General features: G+C 43.7%; 1 protein-coding gene across 6 annotated transcripts; it reads right to left on the bottom strand.

Annotated features, from left to right (window-relative positions):
- Positions 1–1,702: 1,702 nt before the first annotated feature.
- Positions 1,703–15,283, bottom strand: ENC1 (ectodermal-neural cortex 1). 6 transcript variants are annotated; one of them, XM_062017947.1, is made up of 4 exons: positions 15,001–15,283; positions 13,124–13,228; positions 8,500–10,312; positions 1,703–4,837 (listed from the first exon to the last, which is right to left on the bottom strand). In XM_062017947.1, the coding sequence occupies exon 3, from the start codon at positions 10,298–10,300 to the stop codon at positions 8,531–8,533; it is 1,770 nt and encodes a 589-aa protein (XP_061873931.1). In that variant the 5' UTR covers positions 10,301–10,312; positions 13,124–13,228; positions 15,001–15,283; the 3' UTR covers positions 1,703–4,837; positions 8,500–8,530. The 6 variants fall into 6 exon arrangements, with proteins under 6 accessions (XP_061873931.1, XP_061873932.1, XP_061873934.1 ...); XM_062017948.1 differs by lacking the exon at positions 15,001–15,283 and adding an exon at positions 14,487–14,502; XM_062017950.1 differs by lacking the exon at positions 13,124–13,228 and having other exon boundaries at positions 14,962–15,283.
- Between the last annotated feature and the right edge of the window lie 3,518 nt (positions 15,284–18,801).

Raw genomic sequence — 18,801 nt, 5'->3', positions numbered from 1 at the left:
GATACCACAGCCCAAATTACCATTTCAGATCGCAGTGTCTCACACTACAGAGGGGAGTAAACTGTGCAGGTCTTACAGAGGTGTAAGAGGTTCAGGACCAAGGCAGGATTCTGTCACTAGAGTGCTCCAGTGGCCACCCCAAGAAGCTCATGTGTAGCCACCCTGTCTGGCCAGGATGAGGGGCTGGTCAAAGAGCTCATGGCTGTCTTGTGCCAGCTGGCCTCAGTGCCAGAGACTGTTCCAAGGATGTCCAGTTTACTAACATAGAGCCGGAGGCTTTCCCAGGACAGGGGTGATCACCCAGGTATGCTTGACAGAGCCATATTCAATGCTACTGAGCTGATTCCTTTCTGATCATTCAAGTCATTTAGTACTCACACTTAACATTAATAGAGCCAATACCTTGCAGCTATTTTACAGATTATCAGTCCTATTAAATTTGAATGTACTTAGCTATTTTAAATACTCGCCGTAACTATCAGACCTCCAGTACGAGAAGCCTTCCACATTCACAGCCAAGCTAATGAGTTTGAATCCATGACCATATAAAAGTCTTCCAGTAAGTAACCTGATGCCCTAATATGACACTAGTGAGTCATTCCACAGCAGTCTGTTCATACTGCTATGAACATCTCAGGCCCTGGTGAAATCCCATTTTTTAAAAAAATCCCACCTGGATTACTGCCCAGGAAAGAGCTTGCAGCTAGCACTGGAACTGATGTAGCCTTATCCTGTACTGTGGGAAGATTTGGGTTCTTCCCAGTATCCTTCATATTTCAAGATTCTCAAGTACCCCACTCTCCCAGCCAAGACTGATTGCAAATGCTTCAAACACAGGCTGAGTACTGCTGAGGCCTGAAAGTCAGTTAATACTGTGGCCCCAACTCTTTTGGGCAAATAAACAGCCCAAAGAAACCTGTGATTTTCAGGTGGCAGCTGCAGGAATTTTGAAGAGGTAGAGGATTTCAGAAACTCAGTTCTTGCAGAAAGCAGTACTTCCTGATATTGCCTTGCCTTTATTTCTGCTAAAAAAGCACTAGAACTTTATTTCTAGGGCCAGGATATCAGGTCAGCACTTGGCAGATCTGAGCAACTGAACCTCCCAGGTTTCTGATTAAGGCCCCAGCCTTATGATATTTTAGACCTGGGCAGCAGTCAGCAACACCTTAAGGCCAGAGAGGTACTAATTCAACACAGAAAACCAACAGCATTTTTAAAAAAGAACAAAACCCACCACTCTGTATACACATAAAAGCGTAAGAAAGCATAAAAGATCAACGAGTTTAGCTATGTGAGTGCATTAGACAGAATAGTTACACAGCCAACACTTTTTGCCTTGAGAAAAAATAGGAATGATTGGAGATGCTCAATTCTGTTTCCAAGTCCTATCAGGCACTAGCTAAACTGTACTGCAAGCAGCAACAAACTTGCATTTCCTGTTCCTAAATGTGTGGAGGCTTTCCAGTTTTAACTGCCACTCTACCCAACTTGGAGATAGAGATCATAGTAACAGCAGCAGAACAGAACAAAGGGAAGGGAAGTGCAACTGAGTCAGAGGCTTAAACCAAAGCAATAAACTGCATGTTGTCGATGTGCTTTTATTAAAAGGACATGCAAACGACATTATGAGGGAATCAAAGCATTTGGGGGTGAGGATTAAGGGGAGGAAGAGATAGCACTTGAAATAAATGATCCACGGACAGAAAATCTATAATAATTTATTGACCTCAGTTTCACATTGTGGAAAAAAAAAAAGGAAAAAGTAAGTTTTACAAAACGTTAAGATGCAGTAGCAAACAAAAAGACACAACACAGAGAATTTTACTTCTTTGTACAGTTTTCCCTCACCACACAAACCACATCTTTAATAGCCAGGAAAGGGAACATTATTCTGTTCTAATCACTCTTACTCAGACAGGTGTCAGACCTAGAGAAAAGGGGCTGCAAAGTTTTACCAGGAGAGGAAGGCTGTCCTTTGTTATATGTTTCTACAGCAACGAGCCTGCAAAATAAGAGGAACCTTCCCATCTTGTGCCAGGGTTTTCGTGTGCACTCTGCTGTGAACTCCATTTGCTTCAAAGTGTGCTGTGTTAGGCAGGACTGGAATGGTCAAGTAGGTAAGTAGGATTCCCACATCGATTCAGAGTGCAACTGCCTAGAGTATTCCCTGCAGAGCCAAAGGCCTACCCTGACTTCAGCTTCCTTCAGCCTACACACAGGAATTAATCGAGGACTTGAAAGCAGACCACAGTTTTGGAAAATTCATCCCACTTTTGGAAGTTGCATTGTGCTACTAAACAGACTTCATAGGCTGAGTAGTTAGATGCAGTGCAGCTTCACATCTGAACTTTAGTCAGCTTCACGGAGAAAACAGGTCTCAAACCTATATGACCTTATTCAAACAAGGGGGCCCCTGAGCATCTGGTTCTTTGCCTCCCCATACTGCAGTCACTAGTGCCTGGAGAGAGGACATGCAAAGCACAGGAAGTGTGATTTCATGCCTCCCTTTGCAGCCCCAGAAGCGATTCACAAGATTAAAGGCAACAGCAGTTCAAGGCTGTTTGCTTCAACAAGGCAATCTGTGCAAGTAAAGGGATTTAGAAAGGAGACCTACCCTATCTAAGTTGTTTTCTTATTGCTTAAAAGCCATCTAAGATAAAAGAACCAAGACCATGAGGGGAAACTGTGAGTTTAAACACTTTCTTCAACCTACCATTTAAAGAAATCTGCTTAACTCAAGGAATTGCAACTGTTCACATCTAGCTGGGCCTCACCCGTTAAAAATCTGCTAATACCTTTGCTAATGTTCTCTCAGTATTCACAGAACTCCAAATAATCTATTTCTGAAATGTAAGGGTCTATTCCAAACAGCAAGTCAAATGTAAGGCAGCACAGAGAAACTTCCAGTGACCAGTGTCAATGCTTTCAGATGACAAAGATTTCAGAAACACAGCTACATCACTGTCACACAAAGGCAAGCATCACCAATGATGATGATGATGACTATGTCTGTATTGCATGCACACATGCAGCTGTTCACTTACACCACAGCACACACTATGTTACTGAATGTGCCATTTAAGTTTGGCTCCAGAAACGTTTAGAAAAAAAATATAGTACAATACATGCTTCATAACAGGACCTGGCAAAAACAAACAAACAAACAAACAAACAAACAAGCACCTGTGAAACACAAGCTTCTGAAATCCAGAAGAATAGCTTCACCTCTGTCTCAAGATTCGACTGAGAAACAAATTTATTTAAAAAAAATAAAATCAAAGTTTGGTTTCTCAGGATTGTATCCAATGCTTCTGAACAACCAAGTGCTTAAAGATACACTTGGCTAAGGAAAATAAAAGGCAGCAAGAGCTTAAGGGCTATTTTAAAGATTAAGAGGTTTGAAATTCATTTTATATCCCCATAAGAATTTTGCTAGAGCACTTGGGTCTTTGACACCTGGTCACTCAGACAATCATCTGAAATCCAGACAAACGAGGCAATCCAGCCAGTGCAAAATTACTGCGCTTTTTTGTTTGTTTGTTTAAGACTTCATCACTAACCTACCTTGAGGTTTTTTGTTTTTATTCTTGAATCACCATACTCCACTCAGTCAGGTCAACGGGGCTATAGTGTAGATATCTACCCCTCCTCTGACCCAATAAATAAATAAATAACTTTGGACAGTAACTTCATCTGGGCTTGGAATCCAGAAGCTCTTCCACAGTATTTGTGTTGCAATCAAGAAGCTGCACAAAGAGATAGCTGAAAGAGGTCTTGGTTATTTCCCGATTTGGAATTGAAAGGCATGACCAACAAATGAAATGTAGCAAGGACACCATCTACAAGACACACCACATGCAATCTGGGAAGCCGGTGGCCTGAGAAAATGACCTCCATGGCTTCTTCCTTTAGTATGTGTGTAACTTAAGATCCTGCCTTGTAATCCTTTCATTTCCAACCGGGAAGCCACTTTCAACTGTCATCCAACAGATTTCTTTCTTTGTGCAGCAGAGTAAGTCAGCGATCACAAAATGTGCAAAACATACAATTCACAGAAGCCCTTGCAACATGAAGACAATTGCAGGCATTGTTTCAGCATGCAAGCACTGAAGAATAAATACCTATATCTACAACAAGTAACGTATCAGGAATGGGACAGTTTGAATTACTTATAAATACAGGGAGGAAAGGGAGCAAGGGGCATTTGTAGGGAGGTTGTCTTCACTCCCCACTGTTGCAAAAACGTTTTGCCACTGGGCTCCTCCTTATCAAGTGGAAAGTCACTCACTGCACACAGGACGATGCAACGCAGGATCTGAGAGGTGCTGTGGGCACTGCCCACAGATGAGCACACTCTGGTGCAGAGTTATGCAGTAGGACTATTGTATCTTCTTCCTTCGCAGTGCCATCTCACCGCTTCAGACCTAGCCTGCTTCCCCTGCAGCTGGTGCTGGCACTTCAAACCACCACAACGAGAGGTGCCAACCATTTCAAATTTCACATACAAACAGCAAAGTCTGTGGAAATCGAGTGCTGTGTGCTGTACAGCTCAGAGTTGTCTCCTTTTTCTCCTTTGAAGGACTGATTAATATTGGCATTAATCCACAACTACTAACTAGCACAAGAACCAGATTATAGATTCGTCCATTCATATTTCAACCACGTGCTGAAGCACTGAAGACTGTAGTTTTCCTCCCATTCCTTCATGTCTAGGTTAGAAAATTTACAAGGTGCAGATGATTTTCTTCAAATGCAGGAGACACTGAACGATTTCTTCATTTGAAACTGTTTGTCTGGATCTGAGGTTCCAATTCACTTCTCCAAATAAAGGAGTAAACTAAAAGCATGAGAAAAGGAAAAAAAAAAAAAGAGAGAGAAAAATTCTTAAAATGTTTTCCTGAAACAATGTACCATAAGCTTTTTGTCAGATGTCAAAAAAAATCTAAAATCTTGGCTTAGGATACAAGTCAGTTGATGGGCTTCCCCACATCCTATCCCCCCAGCCCTCCCCAGTATTCCTATGCAATGGCCAACTACTGGTCAATAAGCCAGCCAAGAACATAGTTGTTTAGGAGCATATTCTGATTCCATTATCCTACTAGCCTTACCCTGCAAACTATCCTAATGACCTTAGAAAGATTGTTTCTTTTTGGCTATAAATTCAGTCATTGAAACCCAAATCAAACTGGTCCAATACAGCTCAATGTGATGTGTTCTGCATCCTGCGTATTTCAACGTTCCTATGCTCCCTCCAAATATTAAATGTTTGTGGATTTATTTTAAATGAACATAAACTCATGCAACTTGTCTTCCACAAACGCCCACACGAACGCTTAGTGAAAAGAGTTCTCTATCCTTGGTCCAAAGCAAACCTCATTGGAGTAAAGCAGGAAGGGAGGTGAAGATGTCTCAGCCCAACACCTCTGTTCACCATTAAGAATTCTGAATTGATTCACAATACAGAAAGGGACATATAAGCCCCTTATTTAAAACATATCTACTACTCACTAGAGCAGAAGTCTGCCTCACTTCTTTTCACACAGCAATGCATCTTAGTTCCATCCCAGAGTCTCATAAGAATTTGTTATTCAGTGAGCAATTCAGCCTTTGGATAACAAGAATGTGCTTTGCTTTTTCACTATGAAGCTGTACTGAAATACCAGCTTCCAGACCATAATCAGATCATCACAGTCATTTCTGACAGCACTGTTAGAATTTTAGGAGGCAAATCATACATCATTAAAATGCAAAGGAGCTCTGGTGAACTTGACAGTTCATTTGAGCATACCATATATCTCTCAAGCTATGATGTCCAAGAACAACAGGGAACACTCACAGGAAACACCACAGACAATATAACAGCCCAGAGCATCAAGCGTCTTTGCAACAGTGGGCTTGAAATATACTTTCTTCATTGTATCTTAAAAAAAAGGTCTCTGCACTTAGTGTCTTTTATAGACATTCTTCAGCTTAGCCTGTATTTCCTACCAAAAGAGATTATCAACATTGAAGCCAAAACTACATTCCCTATCATGTGATAAACTTAAAAAAAAAAAAAAAAAAAAAAAATTGAATTCTGAAATTGAGAGAAAAAAATAATCCCCAACCTACTCAAAAGCCCCAAATTAGAGGAAGGAGACAAAGCAGGCTGAAGTCTTCCTAAAAGCTGTCAGACTGGGGCCACACAGCTCCACAAAAACAGAGGATAATCAGGAGTAATTTCCTTTTTGTCCCTCCCACCTACTGACAAAGCAGCAGGAGTCTGGAAAGAAAAAAAAAAACAACCTATTTGCTGGATGAGCACACAGCACTGGAGAGATTTCAGCTTGCGGCTGAGTTCAGCCAGTTATTGTGCGTTAGTTAAGCCAGTTATCTTGTGTGTTAGTGAAGCTAAAATAATGGCTTATAATAAAATCATTCAGAGCACAGGAAAGAATTTTTGCACCGTTATATTTTGAGGACTGATCTTCACAATAAAGCACTCCCCCTCATGTACTGTAAACTTCAGAACAATTAAATCAGTCTCAGAAGAATAAGTCAATATTTTTCTTGGCACAGCCCTGAGTCCAGGCATTCAATACTGCATCTCTGATAACACTGAGAACTGCTGAAAGTCAGTAATAATAGAAATTAACTCAAGACATCAAGAAGTTGTTCCGAGCTAGGGAGGAAGCCACCACACAGAAATCGGGGCTTTCATTTCCTGACTGTCAAGGGCGTGATTACTCCCAGCACTCAGCATCTGGTTAGTCTCAAGGCTTTGTCCTGCTTTCCCAAGAGTAAGTCTGGGAAAAATGAAGCAGGAAGAGGACAGAGGGCATGACACAGTCCAATTTCACACTGGATTTCCATGCTGACCTGGTGCTTTGCACAGGCCCAACCTTGTATTCTTTACTTAATCAAAGCTGCCAGTCAGCTGAAAGGCAACTACAAGATGAATCCTCAGAGTAGCACAGAGAAAGGAATTTCACGACTATGCTACTTTTCTAGGTATACACTTCTATGTAATACTGCTTCAAAGGCATTTGGGTTTCACATTTACTGCCAGGAGCCAGGCAAATGTCTCCATCTGCAAAAGACGCCAGAAAAAAATAGATGACCTGTCCCAAACAGAAGAACCTAGCAAAGTCTTGCCATCAGTCTGGGCTTCTGGGCAACTCAGATGCAAACACAGAGCTTCCTTAATTTTTGCAACTGTATTTACTTGTCTTGCTCTTTCTAACCTGCCTGCCTTCACAGTTACACTATACACTGTTCAAATCCAAAAAGAAATTACCACTCACAGGGCATGGATTATTCAGGACTAAATGTATCAGTAGGTTTGGTTGGTTGGCTGGCAGCAACTGCGGTTCTGTACTGAAGTCTCAAGGGACGGAATGGGGGCAAAGAGCAAGAGAACATTAAGGGGAGTCTGCCAGATTTGCTGCAAGCTGCACACGTTAGTAGTTCTGGAAAATGTCAGTGACTTATTTCAAGTGATGTAATTCTAGACAAGATAAAGATAAGAAAAAAATAGTAATAGCTGAAGTAAAGCATGAAAAAAGCATATTTGAAAAATATTGGCAACATGTGTAGTTACCCAGACTTTTTAGTGGGTGTTTTTTTATGAACTTTTCCCCCCTCCTCCCAAAAAGCAGAAATGTACAGCAACCAAACAAGTAAGGCCAAATTCAGACTTGCTTGTGAGAAGATACAATGCTGAAGTTGCACCTAGTAAGAGCTTGGCCCATTATGTATAATTAAAGTGTTTTGGAACATTGTGTGCTATAGGCTGGTAATGACTTCAGCCAGCGATATTAACTAAATGTCTCCCTGACACTATATCTAGTCCAACATATATGACCATAACTATTCAGAAAAATCTGTATTTTGAAAGTCTATCAATGGAGCAAATGCAACCTTGGTCCATGCAGGTACAACCACACTGTCTAGGCAAGATGGAAAACTATGCCTGAAGCACAGGCAAAACACCTCTCACAAGACAGCAAGTTTCCCCAAAGGCTGTCTTGCACAAAGAAAGTATGCCGTCTGCCTGGAAATTCAGGTGAATTCAGAGTCAGGCTTCACTTTTGCAGCATGTTTTCTGGGCACTGTTTTTGGATGTACAGAGAAACCTTGAATCTGCTGCTGGGAAAACAGTACTGAACCGTTGCTTAGCATGTGTTCAGTATTTAAATGCAAACCAGGACCAAATTTCTGAAAAATAACCTGTATCTTCACAGGAGCTGAATGTGTTATTTTTTCTCAGTCCTTTACGTCTCAATCATGCAGGAAAAAGCCCCATAACAAGACATGGATGCAAGACACACAAGCCAACCCTTTCCAGCGCCTGACTTTTTACAGACACGGTGCCTGGCTTACAACAGCCCTTGAATGTATGTGCCTCAGTTGCTCCAGCTGTAAAACTGGATTGAATATACTCACCCTCCTCAGAACTACTACTGAAAATCTTTGTGAAAAGCATTATTACAGTGCAATTGAAAAATTGCTGCTCCTTACCTCATAATTTGTAATTGCAACATGCACACAATTATGAGGGGAGGTGCTTCCATGTGCTGACAAATGCCGTGGGAATTAACGAATAGGGCACGGTTGTTATGCTGTTCCACACATCTAATGTGGGATCATAGCAGTCCAGTGTTTTGCACCTCTGAATGCCGAAGTAGCCTCCAACCACGTACAATTTATTTCCAGACGCCACTGCGTGGCAGCTCATTCGCTTCGCTGTCACATCTCCCACCTTAGTCCACTGGTATGCCTCGCTGTTGAACTTGTAAGCAGAGCATGCAGAGAATTCAGTATCTCCACCCATAATAAAAATCTGGTTGCCCAGAACAGCTGCAGCTGTGTAGCGCCAGGGCTGGGGGCAGGTGGCTGGTACCGTCCATCTGTTTTCACACTGATCGTAGCATTGAACTTTGGGCAGCTTGTCATGGCTAACGCTGGTACCTCCAAAAGCAAATAGCTTAAGCTTTGCGCTGACTACGGCTGCGTTGCTTACTCCCTCTCGCAGTGGAGCAACCATGGTCCACTTATTGGTCACAGGGTCATATTGTTCCACTTGCTTTAAGGATACCGAAGGGGAAGCTGGAAGGCAACCTGTCGCTGCGGTGTGTCCTCCTACTACGTACAAACAGTGTTTAAGCTCGGCAGAGCCATGCCCAAACCTAGCCACCAGCATGGGAGCAGCCTTTGACCACTCCTCATGGAGGGTGTCATACACCCACACATCTTTGGAGACTCCATTTTCTGATCCTCGTCCCCCTGTGATATACACTTTGCAGCCAATGGCACAAGCACTGAACTCTTTCCGCGGACTCGGTATGTCAGCCTTCGGAATGATCTCCTTTGCCTTCTGGTCCACCAGGTACAGCTTGTCACACATAAAGGTTTGGCCACCCAAAAGAAAAAGTGAATGGCCAGTTTTCCGGGGTCTGGCACACAGACTTGTGACCACTCCATCATTCTGTAAGATCTTTAACTTGCATCTTATTGATTCTTCTACAATCTCTTTGCTTTTCCTTTGCTTGGTGATAAGTTCTTCCATGGCCACATTCTCCATAAGGTATACAGCTGGCAAGAGGGCCAGCCTCACCGTCTGCAGTAGCTCAGGCAGGTAACAGTGACGCTTTCTCAGGTCATAACTGATCCAGTTGATAGCCGATTCATACACCAGCCTTTCGTCTTCAGTTTCCAGTTCTTCACTGGAAAGGAGCTGCACTACAATGTCTTTTGGTAGCTGGAGGAAGTCTTCGCTTTTACTGATACTCTGGAAGTTGCTAAGGCACATCCTCCAAGAGAGCTCATACAGCTTGGTGCACTGGTGGGCATCTGAGAGCAACAACATGCCAAGGCAATTGGTGGGATGAAGGTTTTTCTCCAGAAATTCTGCACAAGCATCACGAATGTCCTGAAACTCCAGCATGTCACCAGCCTCCAGCAGCGACTCTGCGTTCTCCTCATTGATGATAACCCTGGAGGAGTATGCATAGTCCAGAAGAAGCTCCAAGACTTCTGGGTGAATTGAATTATGAAAGTTGACTTCACTGTCCTGGCTTTCTTTCAGCCCTCCACTGAACATTGCCTCAAAATAGCGGCTACAAGCAGCTAGAACAGCTCTGTGGCAGGGGAACGACCGGTTCCCAGCGTGGAGAAGCACATCTGTAAAGAGACGCTGCTGACGCAGAAGGTTCAGGTGAGTAAGGACACTATCAGCGTAGGATGACTTGTGGAACAAGTATATGTTTATGGAGCCAGTACTGGCCCTAGATTTGTGATTTTCATGCATGCTGACTGACATTTTCTTTCACACCTATAAACAAAGAAAGTAAATAATAAAATTAATGCGACAGCTAGATTCACTATTACTTTCACATATCAAAACCCATATCTTTTACCCACCATAAGATGGGAGGGGGGGTGGAAAAGTCTTAATTTATAGATGAGCAAACAGAGGATTCCATCTATCTTTGGGGTGTGGGGTTTGGGTTTCTTTGTAAGTTTCATAAACGACATACTTTGAATTTGTTGCCTAAGAGCAGGTTTATCTTGGGAAACCTGATCTCCAACTTTCACAGCAATACAGTAAGCAAGTTGGAGTAGAAAGCAAAGGAAGGAGGACTAATTTTCTCACCCTTCCCCAACCTAGACCAGCTGATTCATTACATACATACACATGCACATGCTTGAAACATTCTCCTGTACTGAATCATAGCAGGAAGAGCTACCAGACAAAATACCTGAGGAATGTCAAAAGCTGCACTGGGAACAAAACACTACTAATCACAATAAGAAGCTTCCCTTTGGTATAACGATTCTGTATGCAACAGCAGAGAATGAAAAGAGGGAACTTTATAACAAAAACCTAGTAATGATCATTACACTTAGACTTGCGAAGCCATAAGAAAATACGATGAGTTAATTCTAAAGTTTACATCTTGGATTCTGCCAGCAGCCGCCTGCCACAGCAATACACCATATACAGGGGCAGAGTCAGCAGAAAAATGTGTTTTGACTACCTGCTGAAGTCACAAAGGCATCAACTCTGAAGCTATCCTGAGAGTTAGGTACCCAGAGCACAAGCCATGGATTCATTTCAAGGTCTGGAGAAGGCGCAAAACAGGAGATATACCCTATCTTACCCTATTCCTCTAACACAAGGCTGTTCATCACCTGTCTGGAAGTGAATGGTAGTTACCTGCCATGATATGCAGGTATTCTTGTGATTACAGCAGCAAGTTTCCAGATTTAATTAGGAGTCAAGCCAAAATAGCATGGCATATAGGGAAAGGGAGACATACTGGCAGCCACATAAAGCTAATGGCCAAAAAGCCATAATGCAAGTAATCAGAGGTGAAGCAAATAGAGCCCAGTGCAAGCTGTGTCTGTGACCACTACTGTAACAATCTAACGCCTCTCTCTCCAAAGTGCAGAGGAAGCCTGGAGAAAGACAAGAGCCAAGCTTCCCCAATTACTACAATATTCACATGCCCAGAGCCCCTTTTACTGCATCTGCAACTATGGAATATGGCAAAAGCCTACCTGGGAAGCACCCAATGCTCAAAGTCAGAGTATAACCTCAAGCCACTTTTGGAGGTTTTTAATGTGGATACACTTCCCTCTCTCACAGACTAGAATGCTTTCATGTTCCTAAGCATCTTTAAGCAGTACATAACTGTACAATTCTTTTCACATCTCATGCTTCAAGATGTGACATGAGCTTTACGAGCCTCAGAAAACCTCACTTTTCAATAAATACATTTGTTTCTCTAGATTCATTTCACCAGAACCTTCACCAAAATCAAAACCATACATGATTAATTCGGGCAGCGGACTCCACTGCAGAATAAGTGATCTGTGCACATGGAATATGCAACATCTGCAGATTTTAACAGCAGCATAGCCAGCACCATTCTCCTTGCTAGCTGTGCTGAATAAACCAATTTGTCATATCCAACGGCAAGTTTGCGATACGCCTTTCTCTTCAGTTGCACCAAAAAAGCCTCTCAAACCAACATCAATTATGCAACAGAGAGATATCTTACTAGTAAAACTACCATAGCCCATTTCCTGTAATCTGAAACATGACTTCCCTGATGAAACTTAACTGATGTTGAAAAGAACAAGCTACGTAGCTCAATATAGAGTGCTCAATCAAAAATCCTCTGGAACAGAGAGGAATCCTTCCCGTCAGATCCAAAGGGCTGAGAATCTGTCTTATTATACCATGTAAAAGTCTGGAAAGATATTTTACTAATGCTCCCTAGACCAACTCATTAAATGCACTAACACTAAGCACAGAACAACTCTAGAAGGTCTTTTACATAGAGAAAAAAATAAGCTACCCTTAATGAAATTTGTATCTTTTGGCAAATAAAGACTCGGACATCACTCAAGGATCCTGAGTACAAATCTCAAGACCAAAAATCACTCACTTAAATCTATAGCCAAAAATATTATACCTACCATATACGGGTTGAAACCTGCTGGAACTGAAGGATTAAAGAAAGGGTCACGGCTTGAAACATGAAACAGTAGTACAAACAGATGGAGACACAGATGGGAAGGTGAATGTTATACTGGCAAAGCACCTCCTGAATTTTTTTTTAAACTTTATCCAGGCACTTTAACATTTTAAATGCCATTATGATGCAGCACAAAGCATTCACTGGATCTGTACAGACTGGCTTTCCGCACACTGAGGACCTGCTCTTGCAAGGTTTCCTTGACAAAGAGCACGATGGGACCTAAACACACAGTGATCAGAGACAACAGTTACCAGGATCTGAAGATGTTCATTGACTCCCTGATCTCTATCCCAATTAAGTGCATGTGTAAAACACCACAGCCTGATCATGTCAGTACCTCTATTGAAACACAGGCTCCCTGCTTCCCCACCCACATATTGGGGAGAATTCAGAGTATACTGAAAACTTTCTTACAGCAAGAACACGGTTCAGAAAAAGGGCTGAACAGGGTTCAGTGAAGTTCATCTCAAGAGGCTGCAAACACAGGCATTCATACATTTCACCAGGCTCGGTACTCTTGCAAGCACCACTTGCTCAGCTTCACTTAGAATGAGTCTATAACCACAACAAAATAGAGGCAAACATAAAAAACCCACCCTGCAGTTATGCATACACTGGAGGCTGGCAAACTACAGACCATATGCAGAGGAACAGATCACTGTGTTACCCAAGCCCATCCATAACTGTAGTGATGAAGACCGCTGTAAAAAAAATTAAATAAAATTTATCGTAAATTTTATAATAAAATTTATTTTTAAATGGCAAGAGCCACTCTCAAAACAGCTACTGAATAAAGCACTCAGCATTTCATCCCTCTAAAATCGAATCCAGCAAGCAATGCCATTTCTTACAAAGTGTTTGCAGATCTCACCTATGCTGGTCTTTAACATTGTCTTTATCATCACAATGTCGTCTATTGAGAAGAATTCAAAGTATGCCAACTCACATTTGAGATAAGCTAACACAGATCCCCAAGCAGAACAAAGATACGTATCTTTTTTTGATACATATCTTTTTCCGCCACTGTGGTTGCTGAAATGAGTTCACACATGGACCAGTTGAAGAAACACCCCTAAGAGCAATTATCACAATTTACTAACAGGTAGTGTTTCCGTAAACACGTCCTTTTGCAGTTTCTGGCAATTAGCTCAGGATAGAATCTTATGAGAATATTAAAACGTTTAAGTGACATCTCTGATTTGGTGTTGGAAATTATGCAAGCCTCAAACATTTCAGCGGAGGTAATTTGCAGTCATTAAACAGAAGTTCGTCTTGAACAATCAGTCAACTCCCTTCAGGCACTTTTTCCTTAGAAATAATAATATTTGCATGTAAAAGACAAGTGGTCAGTAAATTACAGATAGAGATTTTATCTATGAACAGAGGTTCAACCAAGACTTTGACTTATAATTACACTTCAACAGGCTACTTGTCACAGCAGACCAGTAGTAAACACTACATAAAGACTGAACAACAAACTCCCTGACCTACTTCTTAACAGCTCTGCAGCATGCAGGTCTCGGCCGAAATCAAAGGAAAAAATAAGTATTTTCAAATTACTGCCACATCTCTGATGTAGACTCATTTTAAACAGCTCTGTAATTACATGGTGGTGCTCGCGTTTGTTTGCAATCAGTGAAACAGATGAAGGAAAGGAAGTCCACATCCACACAACATCTCATCGATTCATCAAACACTGCTTTCAATCGCTAAATCTGCAGTGATACTATCCGTTTTGCAGACCCAAACCCGGACCCTACTTAAAGTCCCCTAGCACAAACTCGGCGGCTTCCCCGGACCTGTAGCGAGACGGAAAGCAGACACGCTGCTGCTGCTAGGAATGCACTACTGCTCACCACATGCAGACAAAGAAAAGCAACTCTAAATTCGCCGCGGTCCACTCCATCATAACGCCTACACAACAACTCAGGTTTCTGAAAAGAAACGTCTCTCACCAACCTGATAAAGAAACAGTACCAGAAGTTCAAATGCACTTGGTTTCCTTTAGAGAAATGAAGTGACCACGTGAAAAAGTTTCTGTACCAGAGCAAGGAGAGCACCGTCGCAGCCAGCTCCGGGAGCAGGTAGGCACTCGCTCGTCTTCCTGCCCAGCCTCACGCTCGCCGAGGGATGCTCCGGACCTCCCAGAGCCCCAAGGAGGAAGCTGAAGCCCACCGCGAGGCAATCACCTTTCCTAACAAGAGCCGTTCATTTCCCAAGACAGCCGGCACACAGCGGGGGTAACAGCTACCCAGGCGTCGCACAGTGCTGCGGCTGCTCGAAGCGGTGGTCCAGCAGTGCCGGGACCAGCCAGGCAGCCCGGCTGCAGCCGGAGCGGCACCGCAGCGCACCGCCGGCAGCCCAGCCTCACGCAACGCCTGCCTCAAGCAGCCGGCGGCTGTGCCGCCCGCCCCGGACCCCGCTGCCTACCCACCTCCCCGCCGCTGCAACGGCTCGGCAGGCACGGACTTACAGTCGCGGCTCTTGGATGAGCACGGACGCCTCAGTGCCTCCGCGGGCGGCTCAGCGCCGCGCATGGGAAGGGAGCAAGGCTGCCGGCGCGATGTGGCGGTCCAACGGAGGGGCGGCCGGGACGGCTACGCTGCCGGGAGCCGCGCGGCGCCGGGCGGAGGTGGTGCTGCGGCCGGGAGGCGGGCCGTGGAAGGAGGGCGGGAAGCAGGAAAGAGGGACGGAAGGAGGGGTGGCTGCTGCTGGCACCGCCGACCACAGCTCTGCCCCGGCGGCGGCGCGGAGAAGGGGTATATGTGCTAGGGGCGGGGGGAGCGTTTATGTAAAGCGAGTGAGTGACAGGCAGGGGAGGGACAGGGCGACGAGAGTAGTGCTCTCAGAGAAGTCGGTGTCCCGGCCAGCAGAAAGAAAGGTGCAGAGGTGCCCCCACGCCACCCCGCCGGGGGCTGCAGGATGGCCTCCCTACCCGCGGGTCTCCCAGCGGGAATCCCGCGCCGCGCCGGGCCAGGCCAGGCAGAGGAGGTGGCCCCGCGGAGCTGGTTGGGCCAACCCCACGGCCGTGCGAGCCGGCGCCGAGACGGGCGCTCCCGGCCCCCATATTCCGCGCCGTGAGGCGAGCGTTGCTGCCGGGGCAGCCCTTGGAGGCCAGGCGGGTGCTTCCGCGGGGGACCGGGCCGTGAGCGAATGAGGGGCCACACTCCGCTGTGCAGACACCGACGTAACTGCCGGCGGCGGGGCGCGGGGGCTGCGGTGCCGCTGTGCCGCCCGCCGCGGCGAGGGGCTCGGGCACGGATCACGGGCGCTGCCCGCAGCCCCGGCGGACCGCTGCGCTATCGTGGGCATTCACAGAGTGGCCACTTTACAGCTGCCCCGAGGAGCGCTACGGCCATGCAAAGCCAAGCCTGTCTTTAATTATTTCCCAGTTAACAAAGTATGAGAAAAACCCACTTGTGCAAACGGCCGATTTAAAAAATAAACCCCTTCCAGAGGTAACAGCAGTGTTTACCTAATGGTATTGTGTAGCTCTCTACAAGACAAATACAGGATACCATAGTACACATGGTACATATTTGCTATTTTACCAATTCCATTTGAAGCAATGGTAGTAGTTGAAGAAGGCTTCAGGGAAGATAAGAATGTTATGTTACGCCCACCAACAGGAAACTCCTAGTTGCATATAATAGTTGGGAGAATTCATTCCTTCCTCATGATGAAATGTCACTCAAATTTCTCCTGTTACAAAAAGCCCTCCAAGCAATTCAGTGGCATGTACAGAGTTACTTTTATTCCTATTGCTGGACTCAAGGACTGCAGAAAAGCACACACTTCAGTGTACGGCAGGACACATCTAAAATTCCAGGGAGCATGGGGATATATTCAGGCCTGGAGAGCGTGGCTGAGCAGGGGCAGATGAAAGAGTAATCTGTTTCATAGATTACTTGTTTTTAAGGTATTGTTTGATTGCAACTTGAAGTATCGCAGATTGCAAGTCTAGAAATGCTGCACATCTGTGTGTAATAGAGTTAAGTTTTGAAGCTGTTGGAAACTGTAAATGAACCTAATGTCTTCACGGACACCACTGCGAACTTGAGTCATGTATCTCTAGAGGTTTTTGGATTAGTCTGTGAGTGTTCAACTGTTGTTACATATTAGATTGTCTACGTTATGAGTCCAGGTTTTTTCCTTCTTCGTAATGTTTCCCATGAAATGCCTCAATTCTGTTTTCTCTACTTTCCTCCAACAAAACCTGCAGAGATTCTACCCAAACTGTGTCACCTTAGAGCTAATTCCATTATGGTGAGTCTTCCACCGTCTGTTATCTGTCAGATTGTATCATCATGTGCAACTAACATACAGGGATGCGTTACTTCATACAGTGTCAAGACAAACTTCAAACAGGCAGAGTTATCACCATGAGTTAAAAACAGGAATGGTAAGATAATGTTACCTCATCTATCGCTCAGCAACATCTGAACTGTAAAACTGATTTTGAGCGTGGCTATGAGGAATGGTCAGCAAAAAATGAGGTCTGTAGGGAGGACAACATACAGGTCTTACACAGCTGCCTACAGAACACAGATTTGGGCAATATTCTGCAGAAACAGAATGAGGCAATAATCTTGTAAGAGAGTGACCAAATGAAGTACTGATCTTCCTTGTCCTACATAAAATGAAGAACCCGTTGAAGTTAATCAGGGCAGAATGATTGGATGAAGCTATATGTCATCTGTGGGGGAAACAGCTACGCAGCCAGACAGCCCCTTCTGTGTATATGTAACTAAGTGCCACATGCACTATGTAAAGTAGTGCTACTGGTGGGTGCAAGGGAAAAGGAGAAGAAAAAATAAGTCCATAGCTCCCTGCCTGTAATTCCACACATGGAATGCTTACAACCACAACAGTGGTTCTGTGCTTTGAACATGCTCACAGGAGCTCCTATTTATGCATAGATGACAAAGAGTATCCAAAGTGTCTCAGCTCCTTTCTGTACAAAAGTTAAAACTACTAGCTCTAGCTGAATACAGCTTACGACACATTTAGAATAAGAATGCTTGCGTGGGTAGCATTGAAAAGCCACTCAAGAAATTAACCTGGCCTGAAACAAATCTTTGGCCTGGTTATGTTGGTCTAAGAACTAAGTCAGGTCACATTTAAACACGGTTCCGGTTAAGCCAGTTTTGTTGATGGGCCAATCTATATTTTGACGCTGCTGAAAACAAAGTTGGTCTAGCCTATCCCAGGACATAGTTTAACATGCCCACTGAACTAGTTTAAACGTGTTTCTCCTAGTATTTGTATGCCAGGTTAGACAGGATCTTTGGAACGTTTCTAAATATCATGATTTTATCACAAATCACAAGATAATTGACCTTTTCTCAAAGTCCCAGCTTCTGGAGTCATGTGAAATTGATAGGGTTGGTTTTGTTGTTTGGAGCAGGTTTTTTAATAAGAAATCTGAAAGAATGACTACCTGGAAGTGTGGCCCTCAAAACCAGAAAGCATATAAACCCCTAAATTTTCAGGTTTTGTCTCTGGATTTTTAAGTGTCACATTTGACCTCAAAAAAATTGGGGTAGCAAAAACCTATTTGTTCAACTCAAATCCAGGTTGCTAGGCAGAGAAACACTGCTGTTTTAACTAAATGAGTTTCACCTTGTACTTTATTTAAATTGGTTTGGCTTCTGTGTTGAGACAAGTTCTTTGGATACTTGAATGTATAGCAAACTCTATAACATGGCTTTATTGACACGTAAATGTTTTGCAGGCATACCTGTGTAGCTAAAATGTCTTCCAGCCTACTGTAGCAACACCAGCAAGAGTTCTAAGGCTAGCAGAGCTGTGCCAGCAAAACAATCCATTTAGCAGTGCATGTTATTTCATTCAGGAGATGGAAATATTTTTTTTGTTTGTTTTGTTAGTATCAGTAGCATCTACACTAGTTGGGTTTGCCAGTACAGCTATCTTGGCAACCCTTTTAAATGCAAACAAGCAGTATGTGCCCGCAGCACAGGCTGAGATCTCATTTTTAATGCTGTTAAACAGCTGTGTCTTGGGCTTTTGCCTTGTTAGACTCTTTTTAACCACATTATTTTGATCAACTGCTAAATAAACAGCATGGGATTAAATGTATTAGTGTAATTTATCTTCATTCCTTCCTAATTTACACTTTGAATGAATTAACTAGAATTATCTAATTAATATTGTACAATAGCAGTACTAGTGCTAGAGCTCTCCCAGGAGTATGGGGCCAAGAACACATCTCAGTGACCCACACCTGCTTTTCTTATGCCTTTGTTGGGCTTCT

The sequence above is a fragment of the Colius striatus genome, chromosome Z (genome assembly GCF_028858725.1).
Source record: "Colius striatus isolate bColStr4 chromosome Z, bColStr4.1.hap1, whole genome shotgun sequence".
In the NCBI taxonomy this organism is placed as follows: Eukaryota; Metazoa; Chordata; class Aves; order Coliiformes; family Coliidae; genus Colius; species Colius striatus.
This window is presented reverse-complemented; position numbering and strand designations above follow the sequence as displayed.

What these genes read in the sequence shown, in the direction of transcription:
- ENC1 (XM_062017950.1), bottom strand. Translation starts at nt 10,300, where the DNA reads ATGTCAGTCAGCATGCATGAAAATCACAAATCTAGGGCCAGTACTGGC.